Source organism: Xiphophorus hellerii, chromosome 11, assembly GCF_003331165.1.
Source record: "Xiphophorus hellerii strain 12219 chromosome 11, Xiphophorus_hellerii-4.1, whole genome shotgun sequence".
Lineage (NCBI taxonomy): Eukaryota > Metazoa > Chordata > Actinopteri > Cyprinodontiformes > Poeciliidae > Xiphophorus > Xiphophorus hellerii.
The window spans coordinates 5,228,555-5,250,489 of record NC_045682.1 but is presented as its reverse complement, the minus strand read 5'-3'; the positions used below and the strand labels follow the sequence as shown (position 1 = coordinate 5,250,489).

The window sequence follows — 21,935 nt, the reverse complement described above, 5'->3', positions numbered from 1 at the left end:
CGGGTTGAAATCCCTCCTGCTGACGTGGGAAACCTTGATCCACGTTTGTCAGGCAGAACAAGGAATGATAACAAACACTGAGGTGCAGACGGAGCAGGAAGTTCCAATGAGACCGTTCCGATCCGTTCTGATTCTGATCCGACTCAGTGGGATCTGTGTGAAAATCTGCCTGTTGCAGCAAGGCCTACCAGACGGTGCTGAGGGGGAAAACCCGGGTCAATCCCTACATGGAGGCCAGCAGAAGTTCAGTTTCTGTCTATTTATTAAAGAAATGCCACAATTAATAACAGCGCTGTGAAAAAGTAATTACACTCCTCTACGGATTTCTGCTGATTTTATATTTTTACATCTGAATTGAACCAGTCAAAGATTAGACATAATCTATTTTATGGTTTTTGGGCGACCCGTCCCTTTCTAATGCCTCCTTGGGCAACTGCCCATATCAAAAACAACCAACATCGAAATATTACTTTAGTGTGAAAAATGGTATTTCAATGCATGATATAAACATTGCACACAGTGATATTGTGATGACGATATATTTGCAACACATTGTGCAGCCCTCAGTGGATGGAAAACAACAGTACAACAACAAGTTTGCTATTTAACACAAACTATAACTGTGTCTCATGTAATTTTGGTTAAAACATGTGAAGTTACTCTTAATTGGTGGAGGATTCAGAAATTCAACTCAAGTAAGAATAACAGTATTACAGAAATCAATATAGAAAGAACAGTATCCTAAAGCTACTTCTGAAAGTATTGGTTCCAGTAAAATGTAACATACTAGCTAGTTACCGCCAACCGCCGCGAACCTCTGCCCAGTTTCAACCTGAAACATCCGAGGGGACTCGAACGCAGCATATTTCCCCACTTTTGATGTTGACGCGAGATTTTCCGAGAGGATAAGTTGAGGAAACATGGCGGCGCCGTCTAATTTGCTGAAGGTAGGAACCTCAATTCAATGATGTGGTCTGTCGGTTGACTGCAGCGGCCGTCCGGTCCGCGGTACCGCAGCGGTTCCGCTCCGGGTTTACCGAACAACACCGGGCCACGGCGGGCCTGTCAGGGCCGCTCCTCCGGGTTGTAGCAGCTAAACTCAGGGGCTACAGCACAGCTAGCTGTGGGGAAATAAAGCAGAAACAACGGGACCCGGTGGGGAACAGAACCTGGTTCTGAATGGGAGGTTCTGCCTGGGTCTCCTTCTGGGCTGGTCTCAGATCTGATCCGCTGACATTCAGTAGATGTGACGGTTCTTCCAGACCCAGCAGGAGGTCCATGGATCAGCTGTCAGCCTCCTCATGTTGTCCCCTGATAAACTGATTCTGTCAGCTGGGCAGAGACGAGGTTTGGTCAGAACAAATCATTTAATCTGAAGGAGTCAGTTTATGTTGTCCTTCATCCAGTTTAGCCAAGTTTATTTGTGTTTCAGCAGCGGAGCAATTCAACTTGTAAATGACAACAAACATTACAGCAGTAAAACAAAGACAAGGAATGGAAAGTTGTAATCCAGATTAGAATCAGTTCATATTCCAGATGTTGTGAATGAAAAGCGGCTCTGATCAGGCGGGTGTTTAGTCTAGACTTAAAGGAACTCAGCGTTTCAGCTGTTTTTCAGTTTTCTGGATGTTTGTTCCAGATTTGTGGTGAATAGAAGCTGAATGCCGTTTCTCTATGTTTGGTTCTGGTTCTGGATGCAGAGCAGAACCAGAACCTGAGAGGTCTGAAGGCTGATCCGGCAGCAGCAGATCTTTAATGAATGCTAAGCCATTCAGTGATCTATAAACAGCAGCACTTTAAAGTTTATTCTCAGACCTGTGAAGACGCTGCTGCAGTAATCAACAAGACAAACATCTGGATGAGTTTCTCTGATGCTGGGACATCAGTCCTCTGATCCTGGAAATGTTCTTCAGCTGATAGAAGACCCACTTTGGAAAAAATCTTTACGTGGCTCTGAAGGTTCAGGTCAGAGGTCAGCCTGATCTCTAGTTTCTATAACTATAGATCTATAAGTATAGATCGTTCCCTTTAGGCTCAGAGATAATGAGAAATGGATGAGGGTTTCTGGTTTAAGATGCCGCAGTTATGAATTAAAGTTTTTGTTTATTAGTGAAAATAAATAGCGAGAATAGAGCTGATGTAAAGAGCGTGCTGTAGTTTGTGCTCCTCCTCTGTCTGTCTCCAGAACAAAGGCTCCCTCCAGTTTGAGGATAAATGGGACCTGATGCGCCCCATCGTCCTGAAGCTGCTGCGCCAGGAGTCCGTCACCAAGCAGCAGTGGTTCGACCTCTTCTCGTGAGTCTTCTTGTAACTCCCACCGCTTGTGTTGCTTCCTGTGGGCGCCACCTTGTGTCTCCCGGTTGTCTCTGCAGGGACGTCCATGCGGTCTGCCTGTGGGACGACAAAGGACCCGCTAAGATCCACCAGGCGCTGAAGGAGGACATCCTAGACTTCATCAAACAGGCTCAGGCAGTAAGGCGTCCTGCTCGTCTTTCTGGTTAAGCTGTTATAATCATGTTGTTATAACAGAAAATCTGCTCTTAAGGGGACAGTATCATGAAAAACAATTTTTTTTTTAGCTTTCCTTCATGTCATGATGTTAATCCCTCATCAACAACACAAGGAGAAATCCTTTAATCTCCATGGCAACAATTCACCTGAGCAAAAAGCCTGGGTGAACATCGCCCCGTCTTCGAGCCGCACCTCCTTCAGACTAGCCAGCAGCAATTAGCAAACACCCTCTGAACCCATTATGGGAGCTACTTCTCTGGCAAAAACGTTAAAGGGTTAATAGAGGAGCCATGTTGGGGTGATGATTCAGAAAGAGCAGGAGTTCTTAAAGAGACAGAGGCCCAATTTCAAGGCCTTAAATCAGGAAGGAAAATAAGTTTTAAGCCAAAATTATATAAGTAGTATTTTTATACCAACTGAAGGAAACATAGTTACTGAAATGGCGCTTTGTGCCTTTAAGACATGGTGGTGTGTTTGGTCTCGCAGCGGGTGCTGAGTCACCAGGACGACACGGCGCTCCTCAAGGCCTACATCGCGGAGTGGAGGAAGTTCTTCACTCAGTGCGACATCCTGCCCAAGCCCTTCTGCCAGCTGGAGATCACTCTGATGGGCAAGCAGGGCAGCAACAAGAAGTCCAGCGTGGAGGACAGCATCGTCCGCAAGGTGAGCCGCTGTCCGGTTCTGACCCGCCTCCGGTTCCGACCCGTTCTCCTGACTCTCCGCCCTCCTGACTGACTGCAGCTCATGCTGGACACGTGGAACGAGTCCATCTTCTCCAACATCAAGAGCCGTCTGCAGGACAGCGCCATGAAGCTGGTCCACGCCGAGCGGCTGGGCGAGGCCTTCGACTCGCAGCTCGTCATCGGAGTACGGGAGTCCTACGGTGACAAACTTCAATCATCTCTGCTTCTGCTTCTTTTCCTAAACGCACAAACTCTTAATGTTCAACACGACAAATCAAAATAATTGACTCAGTCTAGTTTTTACATTCGTTCCACATCAGCAGGAATATATTGTTCGTTTGGAGGATTGTCGTTTACAGCGAGTAAAGGAAACACAAGTTCTGCTTCTCAGAAAATCAGGACCTTGCATCGTCGGGCCGGCCGCAATAATCAGTCAGCAAATAACGACACTTTTAATGCAAGAACACATTTTCAAAGATCAATAAACTTTAAATTCTAATGATCATTTAACACTACAGCTGGAAAACATTTGAAATATTCTAAATAGCTATACAAAGCAACAGAAACAACAAATAAAATAAATTATGAAATCTTCAAGAATAGTTCTAGTTGAGACCAAAACTCTAAACTGAAACTTTTATAAACCAGTTTTTGATGAAAAAGAGAAAAACAACAAATGATACAAATGGAAATTAATGAGCTCGTTTTTATTTATTTATTGTTTATTGTGACTGTGTCTCACTTATGTTATTTAATTTATAGGAATTACTGCCATTTTGATGTTTAAAACACCAACATTTCCACGTCTGATGAATAATCTTTAAACATTTAATGTTGTTTTGTTCAGTTTTCTGGAGCCTTTTTAACAAACACTTCTTTTCTCTTTGAGTCATTTCTTGGTCAGGATACTTTTTACTTTTACTGGAGTAAGAAGATGTTGACGTAGAGTTACTACCTACACAACTACTGGCTGATATTGGATAAATACAGTGATGGCTTGCCGTAGGGTTGTGATTATATGCCACAGTTCCAGTTGAACGCTCATAATGATTCCTTGAGCCAAACGATGTTATTACTGCACTAGTTTGGTGTGGAGTGCTTCAGGAAACACATGCAGCCTTTACTCAGCTAAACCGACACATTTATGAGACTCTGAGCAACAGAACCACCTGGTTAACGGGCCGACGTGATTGGCTGCTGGACTCCAGATGCTGCCAGCTGCTCTCTGACCTCTCTTTGTTTTTTTTTGTTTTTTTTCTAGTCTCCTGTTGTTTGCTGATTTCTCTCTTTTTGTTTGCTGATTTTTCTCTGTGATCAGTGAACTTGTGCTCCAACCCCGAGGACAAGCTGCAGATCTACAGGGATAACTTTGAGAAAGCGTACATGGACTCCACAGAGAGGTTCTACAGAACCCAGGCGCCGTCCTACCTGCAGCAGAACGGAGTCCAGAACTACATGAAATACGTGAGTTCAGCGCATGAAGCCACAAATTTACACACGCTCAGTAAAAACGTTTTTTTTTTTTTTCTCTCTGTCTGAAGTTAACAAACGGAACAAACTTTTCTTGTTTCGGGTCAGTAAAAATGACCAAAATTATTTCTGTTTGCCAAATGCCAGAAAACCTACTGAGGACATTTTTTTAGGAAATTTTTTGCAACTTTCATCGAATTCAAAAGTTTTATTTCAGTCAAACCTTTATGGTTTCCTTCCACTAAGATGTGATATGTGAACTGACACATTTGAGTTAATTGGAGTCTCTTATGTTTATGAATTTTAAACAAACAAAAGTCAAAGTAAATCAGCCAAGATGGCTAATAGGAATAATTTAGGTAATTCTAACTAAACTAAAACATGAAAAGTTTTCTCTGATTTAACTTCAGACACGGAGAAAAAAAAAGTGTTTGTGATTCCTTCATGTTTGCTGAGAGATAACATGGTTCTGGTTTCTGTCACTGGATTTTTTTTGGTTCTGTAACTGGTTCTGGTTTCTGTCACTGGATTTTTTTTGGTTCTGTAACTGGTTCTGGTTTCTGTCACTGGGTTTTTTTTGGCTCTGTAACTGGTTTTCTGCCCAGGCGGACTCGAAGCTGAGGGAAGAGGAGAAGCGAGCGCTCCGATATCTGGAGACGAGACGCGACTGCAACTCCGTCCAAGCTGTGAGTTTTACCTCCACATTTTAGTGATGAATCATAAAACATGGTTATGAATGTTATGAAATGTTCTTACTGGATATTTCTGATGTGCCGGCAGCTGATGGAGTGCTGCGTAAACGCTTTGGTGACGTCCTTCAAGGAGACCATCTTAGCCGAGTGTCCAGGCATGATCAAACGAAACGAGACCGACAGTGAGTCCAGAACCCAAACGGATCCGTGGGACTTTATTTTTTTTATTATCATTAAACTTTATTTTTAATTCCGCTGAGTTTAAAAATCAGTTTTACTAGAGAGTCCTGACCAATGCTGTGGTCGGGATAAACCAAGTGTGGATCAGAAACAAAACGTCTCAGGAGGTCAAACGCTGCAACCAATTATATACCAATTATACATTATATTAGTGACAGATTCTTCTGACGATTAATCGACTTTTCTGATGATTAATCGGATAATAAAATTCTGCAGTATTTTCATAGCACCACAAAATATACATTAAAAGACGAAAATAAAGAAATAATTCATTTAATTTTTCAAGTTAAGAAAATAAACATTTTATTGCCTAAAATACGCTAACAGCATTCCGTTAATGAAAGCTTCATCATTTGTAGCAGAGGATAAAAAAATCCTTCTGAGTTCAACATGTAAAAAGCTCAGATTAGTTTATTCTATTTTATTTTGATTAACCAATTAATAATTGAAAGCAGAGATTTATTTCTGCAGAATGTGCACCAGCTGTAGCTGAAATATTTACCGATGAAGGTTTTTTATTTGTGTTTTTGTCCAGTTTTGCCTTAATTCTGCTCCGTCTGTGTTGTTCTGTTAGCAAATGATCTTTTCTCTCTATACTACCGATTACTTGAGTAATCGATTAATTGTTATTAATCGATTCAGCTCTGGTGCAGATATATATTTTTTTTTTAAGCAGCAGAGCTTCTACAGCTTCTCTGAAACATTTGAGCTAATCCTGTGTTGACCTCTGACCCCCAGAGCTCCACCTCATGTTCTCCCTGATGGACAAAGTTCCCAGCGGCATCGATCCGATGCTGAAGGACCTGGAGGAGCACATCATGAGCGCCGGCCTGGCCGACATGGTGGCGACAGCCGAGACCATCACCTCGGTGAGCGACACACACACACACACACACACACACACAGGAAGTTCACTCTGGTCTGGAAGGCTCCACCAGTTTGACCAGTTCAGCCATCAGATCCAGATCAGAACCAGAAACATCTTCCATTCTGTGAATTCACTCAAACTAAACACTCTGATTTATGAGAGATTTACAATATAAGGTCATATACACTAGCGAAGCACTAAATGTCACCCAAAAGTATTTTATTTTTACTTTTATTGATAATATCTCAGTGCAGACAAAAACTTTCTTAAAAATGTCTTGACGGAAATGTTAGGAAAGTGTTCACTGCAAAAACAGAAACTCTTGACCTGCTCAGGTCCAGTCGGCGATTTCCTGCCGGGAATCCGACCCATAAAAACACCTGGATCATAAGAACCAGCTGAGCGTGTCATAATTGTGGAGGTTCTGCTTCCTTTACAGCGGAACAAATGTTTATGGTTTAAAATGTTTCCTGCTGCAGGATTCAGAGAAATATGTGGAGCAGCTGCTGACTCTGTTTAACCGCTTCAGTCGGCTGGTGAAGGAAGCCTTCCAGGACGACCCGCGCTTCCTCACCGCCAGAGACAAAGTCAGGTTCCTCTAAAAACACAAAAATAAAATCGTTTAAAAAAAAAAAGCGGCGATGAGGTTTTCCTCTGACGCTTCCTCTCTTGCAGGCGTACAAAGCCGTGGTGAACGACGCCACCATCTTTAAGCTGGAGCTTCCCATGAAGCAGAAAGGGTGAGAGGAGATCCTGCTGCTGACGCTGCGCCTCTGGGCAGCGCTGACCTCTGACCTCTGACCTGCTGCTCACAGGGTGGGGCTGAAAACTCAGCCGGAGTCCAAGTGTCCGGAGCTGCTGGCCAACTACTGCGACATGCTGCTGAGGAAGACGCCGCTGAGCAAGAAGCTGACCTCAGAGGAGATCGAGGCCAAGCTCAAGGAAGTGGTGAGTCCACAAGTATTCATACCCCCCCAGCCGCTCCACATTCTGCCGCCGCAGGGGATTTAAAGAGACGGACGCCGAAAAATGACGGGGTCATGATTACAAGGTTTACTGGACGATAAAATGTCCCAGAAGTTACGAACATAATAATATTGTGGTTTTAAGATCATTTTCAAGTAATGGCATAAAATGAATACAGGAACACATTGACAAAGATTAATAAACTTTTAGTTCTAATGAACATTTAACACAGGAAGACATTTTAAAAACCGGATAGACAAAACAACAAAAACAACAAATAAAATGAATTATGAAGTCTTCAAATAAAGATCTAAACTGTTAAATAATAACAAACAGCTGCTCTGCATTCAGAAAGTGCATCTTAAAGTAAATAATATTGAACATCTTTTCACATTAATTTCACGATTGCTTTCGAGAAATTAATGAGAAAATAAATGCACTTCACACTTTTCAGATTGTGTGGGTGGAAAATAATCAATCATGAGTCTTTATCTTCTGATCGATCCTTCAGAACCTGATCTGGGTCATGAAACGAGCCGGATGTGATCCCTGAGCAGAGCTCGGTGTGCTAACGACCCGTTTCCTTTGTGCAGCTTCTGGTTCTGAAGTACGTCCAGAACAAAGACGTGTTCATGCGGTACCACAAAGCCCACCTGACCCGCCGCCTCATCCTGGACATCTCGGCCGACAGCGAGATCGAGGAGAACATGGTGGAGTGGCTCCGGGTACCACACTCAGCCTGCGGTTCTGATCAGAGCGGGTCTGCTGGTCCGGACCTGATGCTGTGATGTCATCTCTCCTGACAGGAAGTGGGGATGCCGGCGGACTACGTCAACAAGCTGGCCCGGATGTTCCAGGACATCAAGGTGTCCGAGGATCTCAACCAGTCCTTCAAGGAGATGCACAAGCACAACAAGCTGGCGCTGCCAGGTAAGCGCAGCCGCACAGAACCAGAACCGGGCTTTGGACCGCTCCTACGGAGAATTATACGCTCATATTGTTCCAACAAAATACAAGAAAAACGGTGATCAGCCAGGCTGAATATATACAGTAGGAATATTCAGTGAGGTAGCCTGCAGGGGGCGCTCAAACATTTCATAAACCTGCAGCCAGTTCAGATCAAAAGCTTCAAAATATATAAACTATAATGAAGAGAAAAGAAAAGAAAATATTTGATTTACTTTTGGGAACCAGCCTGACTGAGTTACCAGGTTTCCCACTCTGCCTGTTTTAACAAGGCCACAGATCAAACTGTCCGTCCCTTATATGCAGCGGTGGGCGCTGCTAGCTTAAAAGTTAGCTGCACTAGACCTAAAGCACAGATTATAAACATTAGAGCTGCTGACACGCTACACCAAGAGCGTTTAGCTGAAGCTAATGCTAAAGCACTATATCAAAACAGTATTTAGCTGAAGGTAGTGCTAAAACGTTAGAGTTTAGCTAAAGCTAAGACCTGCGCTAACATAATGTTTAGTGGAAGCTAACGTTAAAGCATTATGTCAGCATGACATTCAGTGGAAGCTAATAATAAAGCACTTTACCAACATGATTTTTAGCTAGAGCTAATGCTAAAGCACCACACAGTATGGTCCTTAGCAGAATCTAATGCTAAAGCACTAAATTCACCCTTGTTGATACCCACTAGGTGTAACCAGAACGTCTCAAAACAATAAATAAGTTCATTTATGTCTGGTGATGGTCTCGGCGATATTAGCATAATTGCGGTAACTGGTGCTGGTGTTTTTCTGAAGCTGTTTGCATCCTGCAGCGGACTCGGTGAACATAAAGATCCTGAACGCGGGCGCGTGGTCGCGCAGCAGCGAGAAGGTGTTTGTGTCTCTGCCCACGGAGCTGGAGGACCTGATCCCGGAGGTGGAGGACTTCTACAAGAAGAACCACAGCGGCAGGAAGCTGCACTGGCACCACCTCATGTCCAACGGCATCGTGAGTGCAGCTGACCTGCAGCAGACACGGCAGAACGCTCAACCAACTAACCCTCAACCTGCCTCACGCCTTCAGATCACCTTCAAGAACGAAGTGGGCCAGTACGACCTGGAGGTCACGACCTTTCAGCTGGCCGTGCTGTTCGCCTGGAACCAGCGGCCCAGAGAACGCATCAGCTTCGAGAACCTGAAGCTGGCCACGGAGCTGCCCGACGCCGAGCTGCGACGGACGCTCTGGGTAAAGAGCCGTAACGCTCTTTGGGGTGCTGGGTTTGGATTGGCTGACTCGGTTCTGGTCTGATCCGTCTCTTCCAGTCGCTGGTGGCGTTCCCCAAGCTGAAGCGCCAGGTTCTGCTGTACGACCCGGCGGTGTCCTCGCCCAAAGACTTCGCAGAGGGAACGCTGTTCTCCGTCAACCAGGAGTTTTCTCTCATGTAAGGAAGCAGAGGGAGGCGCGGAGGGAGGGGCGGCTCAGGGCAGCAGCCGGCACGGGGCTCACATTACGTCACACAAGATGCTCAGACAGGAGCAGAGAAATGTTCAGGAGAGTCCGACTTTAAAAACGGAGTGCAGTTGTTGCCAGACAACACAAACCAAACAGAGTTAGTCTGATGCAAGTCATAGACCTACAGTGTCGTAGAAAAGTTAATTTAGTTTAATTCAAATTAAAACGTAAACTACATGAATATATTTTTTAATAATTCTGGCTTACAGATAACGCAACCCGAACCTTAAAGCCTAAGAGAATCACATCATATTGATAAGGAAAGGACTTCTGGAAAGGAAAGTTAAGTGGAAGGAAAAACTCAACAAGCAACAGCCAAAATAATACATATCCCTGTGTGTGGAATGAATCAACAGACCCAATGGTAATGTTAATCACTTTAAAGGGAGCAAATATGCTTACATATTTTTTTATTTAATTGTCATTTATAGAAATCAGTTTTCATTTATTAAGTGTTTTTTTTTTTTTTAAAGTCAAATTTTGTTGCTCTGGATTAATTTCTAAAAGCCATAAAACCGGTAAAACATTGAAAGGAGTGAATACTTTTCATTGACACACAGGGATATGTACTTCTGATGATTCTGGCTGTTGCTTGTGGATTTTTCTTCTACCGCAGTTTTTCCTTCCACTTAACTCTCCATTGAAGTAATAATTTGTTATAGATTTGACGTGATACTGTGAGGACTTGAGGTTTGCTTTCTGTTTTCTGTAAGTGTGTATCATCAAAATGAACAGAAATGAGCACATTAAATGTGTCACGGTGCGTTTAATGACTCTACTTGAGTACAGCTGTTCAGATCCACAGATCTTCAGCTATACGTTCCCTGAACAGAACAGCTCAGACTCCTACAGTGATTTTTAATGTTTGCAGAAAAAACTCAAAGGTCCAGAAGAGAGGAAAGATCAACCTGATTGGTCGGCTGCAGCTCACCACTGAGCGAATGAGAGAGGAGGAGAACGAAGGCATCGTCCAGCTCCGGATCCTCAGGACTCAGGTAAGAAGGACCAGCATGAATGTGGACATGTGGACTTCAGTGCAGGGCATTCTGGGTAAACGCAAACAAAACAAACATGTTAGCCTAGCGCTAGCAGGAGAAATGGCTCGTGGTCTTTAGCCAAAGACTAAAGAGAAATCCTCCAACCGCTGAAATCTGACGTCTCCATTGTAGTTTCTATTTGGTGAAGAAAGAAATTACTCTCAGCGTCTTCAGAGGTTTCCATGTCGTTTCCTTCAGAGGTTCTTGGTGCAGCGCCCCCACAGGCCAGGAGGGGAACAGGTTGCTCAAAGGGTTTGGTTGGTTTGACTCAGAGCAGAGAGAAAAAACCACAGCAGCTGCAGATGGAACAAAGGTTGAAGCTTTGGTTCCCAATCAAACTGAGTCTATCGGTCTATCAGGAGGAAAAACAGTCTGAATCTGATCGTGCCGTGCTTCGACTCAAAATGCTTCTTTAAGTTTGACATGATGTTATTGTAGCTAGCTGAGACAGAGAATGTCTTCAGCTTCAAAATGTCAACATTTCAAGGTTGTTTACCTTGTGTTGCTGAATTAATGTGACTTAACCTCATGCTGAAAACGTGAGGTGTTGCAAATGACAAATATGTCCTTTAGGAAAGTAAAATGAGGAAGATATGACTTTAATGAGTGACTTTAATCTGATAACACATTAGAGTTCTGTTGCTTCACCTCCTCTCCTCCTTTTCCGCCTCCTCTTCCCGTCCTCCTCCTGCAGGAGGCCATCATCCAGATCATGAAGATGCGGAAGCGCATCAACAACGCCCAGCTGCAGACGGAGCTGGTGGAGATCCTCAAGAACATGTTTTTACCACAGAAGAAGATGATCAAGGAGCAGATCGAGTGGCTGATAGACCACAAGTACATAAAGCGGGACGAGACGGACATAAACACCTTCATCTACATGGCGTAGCGCCGTCGGGTCTGAGCTTCCACTGGGCCGGGCCTGATGGACTCCAGAACATTTCCAGGACTCCCAGACTGCTGAACAGAACTTTGTTTGTTTACTGCGGGGAGGCTGAGTTCAGAAGAGACGAAACAAACTTCCTGCCTTAAACCTGTACACAGAAAAACAGCAGCAGAAGAAGAAGCTGCGTCTCTGACGCCGGGTCACCACAGGTTCTACAGAACCACGACTGCGACTACACTCCTGGTCCGGGTTGGAGGAAGCTGCAGAACCTCTGCAGTCCGACCCGAATCCAGACCACTTGAACTGAAGCGCTGCCACGCGATGCTGCTACGTGACCCGGTTGCTCTGGTTCCACACGGTTCTGAGCCGACACGATTGGAACCGCTGCTCGGATTCATTCTGGGTCATCCTCAGAGAAACACTTCAAAGGTCAGAGAGGTGCTGGACCCAAACAAAGGGCTGGCTCCGCCCACATCGGGCCTCTGGCTCCGCCCACATGGGTCATCTGGCCCCGCCCACATCTGGGTTCTGTGCTGCAGAAAATTGAGACGCGAGACTGAAACGTCTCACTGAATCAGAAAATTACCAAAATAAAAACATAATTAATTCCTTAAATTCACTTCAGAACTCAAACTGAACACAGTCTGATGTTATTCAAGCCATAATTTCTGCTAGTTTTCATGATTTCTCAGATATTTACAATATAACATCTGACCTTTACTCTTCAAAAACACAAAATCTTACCAGAAAGTATTCATTATGATAATATCTTGGTATATATGAAATAAGACAAAATAGCACGATATAGCAGCTTGTTTTAAGTCAATAATTCCTTAATATTGTTGAATATTTCTTGTTCCACAGGCAAATTATTTAACTTAAAACGTGAGGAAAATGTCTTATTTATTGAAAACAATCTCCTATATGTTGCTGCAAAGGTACTTTTGTGTTATTTTTTTTTTCAAGTGTAATAACATATTTGCATTTGAAAATTGACAAAAGCACTTTTGACAGCGTAGAACTTAATGCAGAACATTATTCCTGCTGAGCGGGTGTAGACTCTCTGCTCTGGGCTCCGTTTGAAATCCTGCATCAAAACGAACAGAAATAGAAGCTAGAAATGTCTCAGTGTGTGTAATAAATATGAGTTTCACTTATTGCATAAAGAACAGTTTTTAAATGAGTTTCTGATTTATTAAGATGAGTTTATTTAATGATAAACGGACACGGTTCTGGCCAATTTATTTTCTTTCCGTGTTGCTTTGGCATCTAATTAAAGCAGCTGCTTTTCTGGACAAACGTTTAGAAAACAGGTCTTGAGTTTTTCATAGTGGCAGCCATTTTGAAATGAGCTCTGAGGATCTGAGACCCAGTTCCAACTTTAGCAGTTCTGTTGTCGAGTTCCAGTTGAAACTGAAAAATCCAGACTTCCCAGAACAAACAACGCACCGTAACTAAAATAGAACATACAGAATCAATTTAAACATTTAATAATCAATAATGCTGTTAAAAATATGAAATTATGAATTAATCATTTTTGAATTCATTTTGATGAAATCAATCTACATTTGTCTTGGTGCTTTTATGTTTTTCATTTAGCAGCATCAGAACCATCTGTGGGCGAAACTTGTTTGACCCGATTGGGTCCGGACCGGCCCAGAGTGAAGAGGACTTAGAGTTTAAACAGAGGCTGAAGGCTTAGTATGGAGATAACCCTCAGTACCCGGGGTCAGAGGGCGGAGCCAGAGAGGGTGGAGTCGGGTTTGGGACAGAACCCTGATCTCCAGGAGGCTGAGGTCAGTATTACAGAACCGATCCAACGTATCAGGAGCAGGGGGCGGGGCCAGATGTGAATAATGGAATAAATAAATAAACAGCACCTTATTATGAGATATTGTACAAGTGTGTCTTTGATCGTGGCTCAGAGAGCTCAGGTTGGTTCGTGTTTCATTTGTTTATTTATTCTCTGTTTACTTTCTCTTCACCTTTGAAAATGATCAAATAAGCTGTTTTAGAATCAACCCAATAAAAGCTTTGCTTACAAAAACTGCATTTTGGGTCCAGAAGATATTTCACATAAAGTGGAGTAATATTTCTGATTTCCAATTTTTGGTGTTTGTCTCAGAACATTTATTTAAATTTAGGACGACACACATAAACACAAAATACAGTTTTCAAATGACGTTTGTTGTGAAGTTGGAGAAAGACCTGGACGGCCCAGAGGAAGGGTTAGCACCTGGTTAGCATCCCGTTAGCGCTGCTTGTCCTGCCTCACATGGGGAACAGCAGATGACCGCTGAAGGTGCAGATGTGATTTTCATCGTCGTGGACGACATGGCCGGACCAGAGACGAACAAACACGACGTCTCCGGCCTCCAGCAGCAGCGAGGCGCCGTTAGAGGCACTGCCAAAGCCCACCTCCAGATTATACTTTGGGTCCAAGTTGTTCCTTGCGGTGAAAACCTGCTGGTCGTTCTTCATCAACGAAGTTATTGCGCTTCCATCCTTGTTGATGCCGATGTACCACTCAGAGTGGTACGCTCCTCTCAGCGGGGCAGTAAAAACTCCTGCAGGACAAACAGAGGAATCCTCTCTGGTCACAGTTTCTTTACCTCTGGCAGAACAGCAGCTTGTTTCTGTTGTTACCTGTCTGTGGGTTGTAGGCGTCTCCGATGTTTCTGACGACGTGTTTGAAGGCCAAAGTGGTCTCTGTAAGGGCGGGTCCAGTAGTTCCAGAACCTTGATCCAGCAAAGAGGCTGAAAAAGCCACTTTGTTTGCTGAAACTGAGCAGAAATGTTATGTTTTTAGCTTCATGATTCATTATTTGACCTAATCAAATGCTAAAAAAAAATCTGATTTTCTTGTGGGACCTTGAAGCTGCTGCTTTAGATTGTCAGCCAGAGAAATCAGATTCTTCTCTTGAGCCTCTACCTGAACCCACTTCCACTCCTGTCCTGAAGAAAAAACACATGATGTTTCCGTACATACTTTCAGAAGAAAGCAGAAGCTTTGTGGATAAAATGTTCATCAAATGTGGAGAGCTTTTAGACCTCTACCTGCAGTTTTCTCCGTCAGTGTGGATATTTCATCCTGTTCCTGCCTCCAAGTTCTCATCTTCTTCAGTTTTGCTCCTTGCTCTAAAAATCAACCATCAATAACTGTAAGCTTGACTTGATTTGGTTTGAGACATTAAAACCAAATTATTAATCAGAAAACGGGAGCCATTCCTAACCTTCAGTCTCCTGTTGTAGAACAGAGACTTTGCTCGTCAGGGCAGCCAGGGCAACGGCCATCTTTGCCAGGGCAGTGTGGACTTTCTCCTCGGGAGAGATCTCTCTGTGTGAGTCCATCTGGTTTGTGGAAACAGGAGAAGAGAAGAAACAGCAGGAAAACCAGGGCCACCTTTATCCTCATGGTGAAAATCCGGAGCTGGTGTCGGCTGCAGACCTGATGGAGATTTAAACGCTGCAGCCGGAGTGAAGAAGAGGCGGGTCTGAGGTCAGGAGGTCACTTCCTGTGACTCACAGACTTTAGTTCATCTTATAACTGTTGGAGGAAGCAGTCATGCAAAAAGTAAAAGTGGCGTAAGAGCATGATGCTTCCACCTCCATGCATGTACGATGCGTTCAGGTAACGCTCAGTATTTCTCCACCTTTCTCCACCAACAGCAGCTGACTTTAGTCTCGTCTGATGAACTTTCTCTCTAACTCTCTTTCTGTCCTGAAGCGTTTGGGCTCAGAGAGACCTTTGGTTCTGTCTACTGTTGTCTGTAACTAAAACCATATTCATTACCTTTAGAGTGGCACCAGAGGAGTTCTTGGTGACTTCTGGATCAGAACCAGACCTTAGTATCGGTTTCCACTGTTCATACGTTTTCTCTTTCTGGTTCAGAATCTAAATATGAACACAGGGTGGTTCTGCACTGTCAAAAAAAAAATCCAAAAGTTTATGATAAAAAACTGTAAAATACCAACAGCTACAGACTGTAGCATCCAAAACATTACAAAGCTAACTGACATTACTGTCTGTATTCTATTGTGCTGTGTGTATCACGTGTGTGTGTGTGCATTTATTTATCCATCTATTCATTCATCCATCCAATCGTCTTCTTCCGCTTATCCGGAGTCGGGGCTAGCAGAATAAGAATGGAGGCCCAGACTTCCCTCTCCCCAGCCACTTGTTCCAGTTCCTCCAGGGGAATCCCAAGGCGTTCCCAGGCCAGCCGAGAGACATAGTCCCTCCAGCGTGTCCTGGTTCTTCCCCGGGGCCTCTTCCCGGTGGTACGTGCCCGGAACACCTCACCAGAGAGGCGTCCAGAAGGCATCATGGCCCGAGCCACCTCAACTGGCTCCTCTCGATGTGAAGGAGCAGCAGCTCTACTCTGAGTCCCTCCCGGATGACTGAGCTTCTCACCCTATCTCTAAGGGAGAGCCCAGACAACCTACAGAGAAAACCCATTTCGTCCTCGCTATAGTGGGACAAAACCCGCCTCGCCCATAAACACAGAAATGTTTCGGCTGCAGAGAAACTTCTGACTTTAACTTCATCATTCTGCTAAAAGCCCGGTTCACTACAGGCAGCTTGAGTCGGTCCACCGACAGATAGAAAGAATGTCTGATTTATATCAGACATCCTGATATAAGACACGGTACCGACTGTCACCGCGAGTCACAATGCAGATCAAAGCCCCGGTACCACCTGGTACCACCTAGTACCACCTGCTCTCTGTTCGCTCTGCTTCTCCTTAACGTTTCTACCAGGCAGGTTAAAGCTGCTGCTGACAGGATCTGGGCTGGAGGTTCGCGGCTGTAAATAGAAGTTATTGCAGAACCTCAAGTGTTAAAGGAAGATTCGGCCCAATTAGAGTTCATGAAATAAACATCAGAGAAAATATTGTAGCAATAATTAGAACCGCAGCAAAAAGCCAAACATGCCACAATGAAATTAATCAAAATGTCTCCAAAGCATCGGCGGACTGACAGGAGCCACCAGGGGATTCCAGGTAGATTCCAGGTAGATTCCAGAGATGTGCATTGCAGCAGCTGTTCCTCCAGGGCCGGCCCAAGGTAATATGGGGCCTTAGACAGAACCCCCCTCCCTCCAGAACCCGTCCTACTAAGAACCTCAGCATCACTAACATGTTTAAATATCGATCAGGTGAATCTGTGAGAAGGAGACCAGGTTTATTGGCCCAGTTTAAAATCAATCACTGATTATTGGTTATTTGCTGTGATGTATTTGTGAACAAACCCAATTCAAACACAAAGATTACACCATATTGTAGCCATGGTAACACAACAATAAAACTATCAAGATGATTCTTTAAACCTTTACAAAGTAAACGTCCTAATTAAATCCTAAATGTACTATTTATTTTTCTCAGCTGAATGCATTAAAAGGCTGCACAGTGGCGCAGCAAGAAGGTCATGGGTTCGATTCCCGGCCAGGGTCTTTCTGCATGGAGTTTGCATGTTCTCCCTGTGCATGCGTGGGTTCTCTCCGGGGACTCCGGCTTCCTCCCACAGTCCAAAAACATGACTGTTAGGTTAATTGGTCTATCTAAATTCTCCCTAGGGGTGAGTGTGTGTGTGCATGGTTGTTTGTCCTGTATGTCTTTGTGTTGCCCTGCGACAGACTGGCGACCTGTCCAGGGTGAACCCCGCCTCTCGCCCGGAACGTAGCTGGAGAGGCACCAGCAACCCTCCCGACCCCATTAGGGACAAAGGGTGAACAGAAATGGATGGCTGGACGGATGAATGCATTAAATAAAATGTAATAACATTGTCATTCTCTATAAATGATGCTACAGGTTTAGATCTATGGTCTGTGTTATAATTAAACCATTTCTAGGGGCCCCTGAGTGTCTGGAGGCCCCTGAATGGCCCCCATCAGCAGCTACTGAGTTGTCTTTGCCTTGATATCCCAGTCTTATAATTCTAGATCTAGAAGTTTAACATCAAACTATTATATAGAGTTAACCCTTTTGAGCTTCTTTGATCTATAAATCAGTCTGCAGCCAGGTTGTTCTAGAGGTTAAATAGATATTATTAGGGCTTAATTAGTAAAATGGCAGCAAATTAGCTTATTTCATAACTTCATAACCTTTGACCTTCTCTCCTCTGGTCTGTTTAACAGCTACAGTCTCAGATCAGCTCAGATCTCCAGGACTGTCAGCAGCAGAAACAGAAACTTTATACCTGTTGGGGAAAATATAGACTAGATTTGCTTTGCATTTCCCCACATGATGGCAATGATATAGTAGAAACCAATTCGATTCTTGATTAATATGGGTTGTTGCTATGTTGTTGTACGGAGTTTTTGTTCAATGTGCCCCTTTTTTAAATTTGAGCCCCGGCCCCTCCATAGGTCTCTGCACGGCCCTGACCCAGAGCAACAGAACCACCAACATTTAAACACCAAAATGATGAAACATCCATCAGTCAGAGAGAAAATCCTGATTTACAATCAATCAATCAATTGAGTAAGAAATCAACAAATTTATGGTTAATAAAAACATTTATTCTAACATGATTGGACTGCAGTGAACATTAAACCCGTCCCAGCAGGCAGGTCAGGATTTTGTTTCTGTTTACCCAGCAGGTAAATCACCTGACTGGAATAAACCTGAAAACATCCAGATTTTTATTAATATGTCAGATAAAAAAATGCAACAAAATCTAAATTATTACATCGTAATTATTCTGAAGCCACCTGGTGAAGAAAAGCTCCGATCAAAACAAACAATACTAGTAATAATAATAATAGTAATAATAATAAAAACAATAATAATAATCAATGATAATAAATGTGAATTTGATTCTTCCGGTTTGAATTATTTTATCACCAGATTAAATGAGAAAATCTGATCAATGTGTGAGTGAGGAAGAGGAGGAGTGAGGAGGGGCGCAGGCTGCTCTACCTGGGCCTGCGGCGCCACGATCTGATTGGATGCTGGGAGAGACCAGTGTGTTCAAGTTGTGCTAAAAGCAGTTAGCCTGTCAGAAAGCTATGCTAGCCTAAAATAGCCTCAATGCTAAACATGTAGCAGCTAATGCTAATGTTAGCATTTATAATCACATTTCTACAGAAGCTCCATGAAATTGTGAAGATAAACGGGTAGAAAAACATTTTGAACCTGAAGAACAGATTAAAAATGATAAATATCTTTGTTGTTTATTTCTATGACTTGTGATGTAAAGCACCAAGAACTGCCTTGTTGCTGAAATGTGCCATAAAACAGGGTTTATACAGGAATCCTAGACTTGAATTTACTACCTATTTTTACTATCGCTACAATATTTTTACTCCCTCTGTCCCTCCATCCATCCATCCCTCCCTCCCTTTATCCAGGTTTGGGTCATTGTTGTAGAATCTTAAAAAGGGAGGCCCAGGCTTCCCTCTCCCCAGCCACTTGTTCCAGTTCCTCCAGGGGAATCCCAAGGTGTTCCCAGGCCAGCCGAGAGACATAGTCCCTCCAGCGTGTCCTGGTTCTTCCCCGGGGCCTCCTCCTCTTGGTACGTGCCCGGAACACCTCACCAGGGAGGCGTCCAGGAGGCATCATGACCAGATGCTCCTCAACTGGCTCCTCTCGATGTGAAGGAGCAGCGGCTCTACTCTGAGTCCCTCCCGGATGACTGAGCTTCTCACCCTAACTCTAAGGGAGAGCCCAGACAACCTACGGAGAAAACCCATTTTGGCAGCTTGTATCCGCGATCTTGTTCTTTCGGTCATGACCCAAAGCTCATGACCATAGATGAGGGTGGGAACGTAGATCAACCGGTAAATCAAAAATTTCGTTTTTGACTCCGGTCTCTCTTCACCACGACAGACTGGTACAGCGCCCGCTTGACGGCAGACGCTGCGTCAATCCACCTGTAGATCTCCAGCTCCCTTCTTCTCCCTCAATCGTGAACAAGATCTCGAGATACTTGAACTCCTCCACTTGGGGCAGGACACCCCCTACTCCCACACCTCCCACCCCTCCACTCCCGAAACGGAGAAGGCACTCTACCCTTTTCTGGCTGAAGACCATGGCCTCGGATTTGGAGACACTGATCCTCATCCTGGCCGTTTCACACTCGGCTGCAAACCGCTTCAGCGAGAGCTGCAGATCACGACCTGATGAAGCCAACAGGACCACATCATTCGCAAAAAGCAGAGACATGATCCTAAGGCCACCAAAAAGGATCCCCTCAACACCTTGGCTGGTCCAGTGTTCCACGACCAGGACGAAAACCACACTGCTCTTCCTGAATCAGAGGTTCAACTATCCGACGGACCCTCCTCCCTTTCTGAGACACCGGATGGTGGACCAGAATCGCCTCGAAGCCGTGCGGATGTCTTTCTCCATGGCCTCTCCAAACTCCTCCCACGCCTGACTTTTTGCCTCAGTAACCACCTGAGCTGCATGTCGCTTCGCCCGCCGGTACCCATCAGCTGCTTCCGGAGTGCCACAGGCCAAAAAGGCCCGATAGGACTCCTTCCTCAGCATGACAGCATCCCTCACCTAAGGTGTCCACCAACGGGTTCGAGGGTTGCCGCCGCAACAGGCACCGACAACCTTGCGGCCACAGCTCCGATGAGCCACCTCGACAATGGAGGCACGGAACATGGTCCACTCAGACTCCATATCCCCCACTTCCCTCGGAACGTGTTCAAAATTCTGCCAGAGATGGGCTCGGTCTCAGGGGATTCCGCCAGAAGTTCCCAGCAGACCCTCACAACACTTCTGGTCCTGCCAGGTCTAACCGGCATCTTCCCCCACAACCGGAGCCAACTCACCACCGGGTAGTGGTCAGTGGACAGCTCTGCACCTCTCTTCACCCGAGTGTCCAAGACGTACGGCAGGCAGATTAAACGACGACAAAGTCGATCATCGAACTGTGGCCTAGGGTGTCCTGGTGCCAAGTGCACACCCTTACGCCTGAACATGGTGTTAGTTATGGACAATCTGTGACGAGCACAGAAGTCCAACAACAGTACACCACTAGAGTTCAGATTGGGGGAGCCGTTCCTCCCAACTACACCCCTCCGGGTCTCACTGTCAATGCCCACGTGAACGTTGAAGTCCCCCAGCAGAACAAGGAAGTCCCCAGGAGGGACACTCTCCAGTACCCCTTCTAAGGACTCCAAGAAGAGTGGGTAATCTGACCCGTCGTTCGGCCTGTAAGCACAAACAACAGTCAGGACCCGCCGCCCCACCCGTAGGCGGAGGGAAGCTACCATCTCGTTCACCGGGGTAAACCCCAACATACAGGCGCCGAGATGGGGAGCAACAAGTATGCCCACTCCTGCCCGACGCCTCTCACCGTCTCTCACCTATGAGACACCTACAAAAACACCTATGATAAAGCCCAGCAGCTGGAATGGAAACACGCATGAGAAGATAAAGGCCAGCCACAGTCCCAGAGCTCCCTCGTCGCCTCCATGTGGTCCCAGGGCTCCCTCGACGCCTCCAGGTGGTCCCAGAGCTCCCTCGTCGCCTCCATGTGGTCCCAGGGCTCCCTCGACGCCTCCAGGTGGTCCCAGGGCTCCCTCGTCGCCTCCAGGTGGTCCCAGGGCTCCCTCAACGACTCCAGGTGGTCCCAGGGCTCCCTCGACGACTCCAGGTGGTCCCAGGATTCCCTCGTCGCCTCCAGGTGGTCCCAGAGCTCCCTCGTCGCCTCCAGGTGGTCCGGCCCCTGTGCCGACATTGTCCGCCGGACCCGCCTCCAGGGATTCGCCAACGAAGTTGCCCCCTTGCTGGATGGATGGATAGTTTTGGCCCCACTTGGAGAACATTCAATCCCCATGAAGACAGAAGAGCCCAGGCTGGGTTCCCGAAGCTGCGGCAGCGGTTTGACGCCCCCTACACCTTCTGGGCTAATTTACCCACCGACCTGCAGCTGAACCAGAAACACCTTCCTGAGCAGATGGATTGCCACAGCAAGGCAATCCATCTGTGGCAATCCACAGCAAGATGACCCAGGCAAACATTTTAGAAAATAAAAGAAATGTTTTAATCACACCTTAGCAGAATTTAGAGACCAATTAACTAAACAGTCATGATTTTAGACTGTGGCAGGAAGCCGGAGTACCCGGAGAGAAACCTGCAAACAGGAAACTACTTTTTTGATATTTATGAAATGTAATCA

General features: G+C 45.2%; 2 protein-coding genes across 3 annotated transcripts; one reads left to right on the top strand and one right to left on the bottom strand.

Annotated features, from left to right (window-relative positions):
- The first annotated feature begins 851 nt into the window (after positions 1-851).
- Positions 852-13,853, top strand: LOC116728614 (cullin-5). Of its 2 annotated transcripts, XM_032576856.1 has the most exons (19): positions 852-947; positions 2,186-2,295; positions 2,373-2,472; positions 2,998-3,174; positions 3,253-3,394; positions 4,513-4,658; positions 5,270-5,350; positions 5,445-5,538; positions 6,335-6,465; positions 6,944-7,051; positions 7,140-7,204; positions 7,280-7,412; positions 8,024-8,155; positions 8,237-8,360; positions 9,199-9,374; positions 9,450-9,611; positions 9,689-9,807; positions 10,750-10,873; positions 11,610-13,853. In XM_032576856.1, exons 1-19 carry the CDS (start codon positions 921-923, stop codon positions 11,802-11,804), a joined length of 2,346 nt encoding a protein of 781 aa, XP_032432747.1. In that variant the 5' UTR covers positions 852-920; the 3' UTR covers positions 11,805-13,853. The 2 variants fall into 2 exon arrangements, with proteins under 2 accessions (XP_032432747.1, XP_032432746.1); XM_032576855.1 differs by having other exon boundaries at positions 2,186-2,472.
- A 97-nt stretch (positions 13,854-13,950) lies between these two features.
- Positions 13,951-14,830, bottom strand: LOC116728796 (complement C1q-like protein 4). The gene is made up of 4 exons (XM_032577115.1): positions 14,791-14,830; positions 14,673-14,756; positions 14,448-14,585; positions 13,951-14,368 (listed from the first exon to the last, which is right to left on the bottom strand). The coding sequence occupies exons 1-4, from the start codon at positions 14,828-14,830 to the stop codon at positions 14,073-14,075; spliced, it is 558 nt and encodes a 185-aa protein (XP_032433006.1). The 3' UTR covers positions 13,951-14,072.
- Between the last annotated feature and the right edge of the window lie 7,105 nt (positions 14,831-21,935).